At 35.2% G+C, this 6196-nt stretch overlaps 1 protein-coding gene across 1 annotated transcript; it reads left to right on the forward strand.

The window, feature by feature from the left end:
• The first annotated feature begins 2168 nt into the window (after positions 1–2168).
• Positions 2169–5669, forward strand: LOC110724561 (dnaJ protein homolog). The gene is made up of 7 exons (XM_021903974.1): positions 2169–2324; positions 2416–2606; positions 3755–3920; positions 4018–4162; positions 4263–4539; positions 4648–4846; positions 5001–5669. Exons 2-7 carry the CDS (start codon positions 2457–2459, stop codon positions 5321–5323), a joined length of 1260 nt encoding a protein of 419 aa, XP_021759666.1. The 5' UTR covers positions 2169–2324; positions 2416–2456; the 3' UTR covers positions 5324–5669.
• The last annotated feature ends 527 nt before the right edge of the window (positions 5670–6196 follow it).

Below are 6196 nucleotides of genomic sequence, written 5' to 3' on the forward strand. Positions count from 1 at the left end.
GCCTGTGAATTTTTTCTATTTGCGTGCCGAAAAATGTCCCATAAAGGTTTTGGGGGTCATTTTGATCCTTGAGGATCCAAATTGAGCTCGAAACAAGAAAAAAAATAGCGTAAATGACTCAATTCGGTTTTAAAAATAATGACACGCAAATCGAGATATTTTATAACACGCTAAACGAATCATGTACGCTATTTTTTTGCTTGTTTCGAGCTTAATTTAAATCCTTTAAGGGACAAAATGACCCCGAAACCTGTACGGGACATTTTTCGGCACATAAATCGAAAAATAAAAATTTAATTCACCGGCTCCGGTGAGAATGGTGGCCGGAAAACTCACTACAAGTGCGCTTTGCACCTAAGTCATAAGTTTATGGTGTTTTGACCACTAAGCAAAGTACAGGATGCTGGGTGCACCCAAGCCATAGTTCAAAGTGTTGAGGCTAATTTTGCCTTTAGTATATGATTAAAATTGTTTTTTTTGTTAGATGTTCAAAATCATAAAATTAGATTTTGCTTACAACTTACCATTAAAAGAGAATTTTTTTTTTTTTTTTTTTACAACAAAGGAAGGAATCAACTGTGATGTTCACATTAGACTTAAATGTTAACAATCATTAAATATAAATGTGCTTTTTTATTATGCTCACACAAGTATTCAATATATGACAAAAGGTGATGATTAGAGGGTCGGGTCGGGCCGGGCCGAGCTCACTTTGATTAGCTCTAATATATGTACAGTTATTAACTATGTATGAGTATTAAATGTTAAACATTTTGTCAAAATAATAATGTTCATAGTCACAATAATGAATCTTTATTTTATTAATTTCAATGTTAATTTCAATTTTTAGATATTTAATTTTTTATTGTTCATTGGTAAATAATGAATTATTCATTTTAATTGTCTGATACTCATTTTCAGTTTCATTATTTCTTTCCAAATATGCTCATTAACTAAATGTTTATTTATCTTCAATTAAATGTTTATTTTTATTTGGAAGGACCAGCTAATAATGACTGATCGCAGACCAACTTAAAATTTGCGAGATTTGAACTCCTTAAAGAGGAAACTCTAATATTAGACCATCTCCTATGGTGAGACTCATTGGAGGTTTTTTTTTTTTTTTTTTTTTTTTTTTTTTTTTTTTTTTTTTATGAGAGAGAGAGTATATTTTTTTATCTCAATTTAAATACTCCAAAAGAAAGTTGCTAAGTTTAGATACTCAGCTTTGAATCTCAATTGACAAAAAAGTGGGCCCCTTATCAATTTTTTTATTGGTTTATTTATTTATTTCACTTTTATTTGTTTTTGTAGAAACTTAAAATTGTTTATTTAATTGGATATAGTGGACCATATATTATCTATAATATTATTAAAACTCAAAGGGATAACATGGTATCGCCACGGTCACCATTCCTTTAATGTATTTGGCGCCACATGAGCAATGACATGAAGACCTATTCATCTATACTAAATACTAAAAATCAATGCAATAATGCTAATTTATGATTGAGTTATGATTTGAACCATTAAATTTAAAGACATTTACCATCAAACTATCAATGCCTCTTAATACTTAATTGTGCTTAATAGAATGGATTAAACTACACATTGTAGCTTTCTAATTTGACTGTAACACTTCTTATTTTGCAACTTTATATTAACTTGCTCAATATATTATTTCAACTAATAAGCAAACATAAATTCATTTTTTTAATTTCAACTTTGATTCGCTATTGAAATTTTGTAACCGTTGATGGGCATCAAATATTCCCACCATAAATTTCTTAGTTTCCTCCCTCTAATGTCTAATCAAATCGAGATTTTTTTTTTAAAAAGTTACTATAATCAAAATACAAGCAATGACCCGGGACATCGTCTGGACCAAAAACTAATTGGAAAATTATATCACATGAGTTGCTAAATTGAAAAGTGAGTTGAGTATCACCATTGAGTATGAAAAACAACTCATTTTAAATTTTTATGCTCAAAGTTGAGTCTCACCATAGAGATGAGATGATTTTATAGGCCGCCGCTGCAGGCCAATCTTGACCTCACCTCACACGTTGTGACCACCTCACCATAGTCCACAAATAAACTACTCACCACAATAGTCTGTCAACTTTTACTTTCCATAACCCAAACCAACGATTGCAAAGATTCTAGACCCTTCCAAAAAATATCCCCCAAAAAAATCTAAACCGTCCATTGAAGCCCAAATAAAAGAAGAACCTAAAGAATAGTATCAAACCCTTTTATCGCCGTCGTCGTGCTCTGCTTCCTCTCTCTCTCTCTTCTACCCCAGATCGAACCAAGATCGATTGGTTCGTCTCTTTCTCTCTCCTCTCAAATTTACCTCTTGTTTAGGATCTCAACCAACTAATTTCTGGGGTTTTTTTTATACAATTTTTGCAGAGGAAGAGAGGAGAGTCTAAGAGTAAGTAAGAGAAGAGAAGATGTTTGGCAGAGCACCTAAGAAGAGCGATAATACTCGCTATTATGAAGTTTTGGGAGTTCCTAAGACTGCTTCTCCTGAAGATCTTAAAAAAGCATATAAGAAAGCTGCCATCAAGAATCATCCTGATAAGGGTGGTGATCCTGAAAAGGTAATTTGTTTTGGGAATTTGTATTTTTTGTTAATTTGTTGTTTGTTTATTGAATTTTTTATTTTTGTTTGTTGATTGTTCTGGGTTTGGGAAATTTTCGATTTATGTTTGTTAATTGTTCTGGGTTTGGAAGATGTTTGATTTATATGTGTTAATTTTTCTGGGTTTGTTGTGAATTTTGATTTTTAGTTTTTGATCTTTTTAGGTGGTTATTTGATTGGTTATAATTGGGTCTGTAGATTTGTATTGTTGATCTGATCTGCCTGCTGAATTTGGTATTTGGTGCGTTCTTGAATTGGAAGTTAAGTTAATTGGAATTTTAATCGTGTGGTTAAGCTAGATTTGAACTGAATTGAGTGGAAGAATGATTCTGCGGATTAATTTGATTATGTTCTGGAGTTTATGATATGAATTTGGCAGATTTTAAGGTTTTTATAAGATTTGTTAAATTGATGAATGGACAATGTAAATCTAAATTCAGCATAGAGAGAAATCGAGTACCATGGTACACATAATTTGGCAAATTTTAAGGTTGTTTTAGCTGTATTAGATTAATGTATGGACAATGTAAATCTAAATTCAGCATAGAGATAAAACGAATACTATCAAACACATAATTTCTACTACTAATCATTGATACTATACAAAAGGTTTTCCGGTGCCAAGGTTGAAAATGTGAAGAGCACAGGGCACTTAACCGGGTGCAGGGATTGACTAGGTACTAAAGCAGCCAAAAGCCTACTTCTTGCACTGAGAAACAACAATGGGCATGATCGCTCTCATTAGTTTCTTATACACTTTCGCCACCACAAGTGACTCAGTAGCGCATTCACACTAATGAAGAAATCACTAGAACCCATTTTTCCCCTCAAAACATTAAAAAGGGTGAACTTTATAGAAGCTTTAGAGGAAACTGGAGATGGGAGAATATGAAAATCCTTAGTGAAATTCAGATTTTAATCTGTCTGGGTTGCAGATTGGGGATAAAATAGCAACCTCTGTGGTCTTCTATTTGTCAATTGTGACGTAGTCTTGATTTCAAACTGTGCTTGATGTTTTCGATTCTTTGGTTTGTGTGTGATTTATGTTATGTTATTTGATTCCTTTTTAATTTATTAAGCTTATTGTTAACTTTTGACAATGAACAGTTTAAGGAATTGGCACATGCATATGAAGTTTTAAGCGATCCTGAAAAGCGAGAAATATATGATCAGTATGGAGAGGATGCCCTGAAAGAAGGGATGGGTGGTGGCGGTGGAGGCCATGACCCATTTGATATATTCTCTTCTTTCTTTGGGGGTAGTCCGTTTGGCGGTAAGTATGAATTTTCTGAAATTGTGTCTGCTTTGAAGGTATACTCCTCTGGGTATTTGTATTAATGAGTGTTTGTCATGTATTGGATGTGGGATAGGCGGTGGTGGGAGTAGCAGAGGACGAAGGCAAAGAAGGGGAGAGGATGTTATCCATCCTTTGAAGGTTTCTTTGGACGATGTGTACAATGGTTCATCGAAGAAGCTTTCCCTCTCCCGCAACGTTATCTGCTCCAAGTGCAAGGGGTGAGTAACTTTAATTTTAAAAATTATGAGTTTCGTATTCAAGGGGAAGAATCTTCTATCCAACGGCAAATCTATAATATCTTTGGTTCTTAACTTGCAGAAAGGGGTCGAAATCTGGTGCTTCTATGAAGTGTGCTGGATGCCAAGGATCTGGAGTGAAAATCTCAATCAGGCATCTTGGTCCTTCCATGATCCAGCAGATGCAACATGCTTGTAATGACTGCAAGGGTACTGGTGAGACCATCAGTGACAAGGATCGTTGCCCACAATGCAAGGGTGAGAAGGTTGTCCAGGAAAAGAAAGTTTTGGAAGTTCATGTTGAGAAGGGGATGCAGAATGGCCAAAAGATCACATTTCCCGGAGAAGCTGACGAAGCGGTATTAACCTGTTGCTTGGGATATTCTTTTCTATGTTCTGTTTAAGTTGTTACTTGATTAACTCTTTAATCCTTGTTTTTTCTTATTGAATGTCATTTTTTGTTGCAGCCTGAAACTGTCACTGGCGACATTGTCTTCATCCTACAGCAGAAGGAGCACCCAAAATTCAAGCGAAAGGGTGATGACCTTTTCTATGAGCATACCCTTTCCTTGACCGAGGCTCTCTGTGGTTTTCAGTTTGTATTAACCCATTTGGATAATAGACAATTGCTAATCAAATCTCAGCCTGGAGAAGTTGTCAAGCCAGGTAATAATTAATTGTTTGAACCTTGATATATTTTGTCTTGCCTTAAAGCTCTCAGATTCCTTGCTGTTGTCAGTCATCCTTTTAGTTATTGAGCTAAACTTGCTCAATCTACTAAACATCTGGTGCTGACATTTGTCTATTGGGTTTCATGTAGACTCCTTCAAGGCAATCAACGATGAAGGGATGCCTATGTATCAGAGACCCTTCATGAAAGGCAAGTTGTATATCCATTTCACAGTTGAATTCCCCGAGTCCTTGGCAATGGACCAGTGCAAGGCATTGGAAGCTGTGCTTCCTCCAAGGTCCTCACCCAAGCTAACCGATATGGAATTGGATGAATGTGAGGAGACAACTCTAAATGATGTCAATATTGAGGAGGAAATGCGCAGGAAGGAGGCTCGAGCCCAGCAAGAGGCCTACGATGAGGATGATGACATGCATGGTGGTGCTCAAAGGGTTCAGTGTGCTCAGCAATAATTCAAGAGTAAGTTGAGTTAATTGATCATGGGGCAGGGTCCTGCTGAGGGGACTAAACACGCTTCAAGTGATAGGCGTTAAAAGATTTAATTGTTGTTTACCGGCAAGAATAAGTTTATTTGGTTGTTCTAGTATTAGTCTAGATTCATAGATGCCTTTGAAGAATTCTTGTCGAGCAAAGTGTCAAATATTCTTGTGGGTAACAGGATTTTCATGGTACCTAAAATGATTAGGCCTGTGTAGAACAGTTTTTTGCTTCCTATGATAATATTTGTTGCTAATTCTGTTGATTTAATTTGTATTGTCTTGAAAGAAAGAAAATTGTTACTCCGTACTATGGGTTAGACATTCACGTTTAATTGAAGCTCCTTTTTTATTCTTTCTCCGGGGTTTGGTAGGTAAGAGGGTCAACCTAATTAATACGAAGTACTAACTTATTAAAATCGATAAAGGATCTAAGGGAGTAAAATGGTAATCTGATTGTGTGGACGGATTCGCCCCAACTAGTTCGTGCGTTGAAGAATGTAGACAACTTTTTATTAGAGCAAATGCAGCGGCTAGTTACAATACTTACAACCCTTGTAGTTAGCTGTACCACGTTATATATCTCGAATTGCATAACTCTTGTAGTTCGCTCTGTGCCACGTCATATATCTCAAATCGCGTCTAATTTTAACTACCTTTGTGTCGAATATCAACAATCTTGTTTTTTTGTAGGCCCTACTAATATCCATCTTTCTATTAACGAATACTCTTGGTAATTATTGATATTTAATGCATATTAGACCGTATTAATATGAATTCTATTACAAAGAGTATGTTTATTATTTATGGGTAATGCTATATGTAGCCCTTAAGAATTAAATATACTCT

The sequence above is a fragment of the Chenopodium quinoa genome, unplaced genomic scaffold (genome assembly GCF_001683475.1).
Source record: "Chenopodium quinoa cultivar QQ74 unplaced genomic scaffold, ASM168347v1, whole genome shotgun sequence".
NCBI lineage: Eukaryota > Viridiplantae > Streptophyta > Magnoliopsida > Caryophyllales > Amaranthaceae > Chenopodium > Chenopodium quinoa.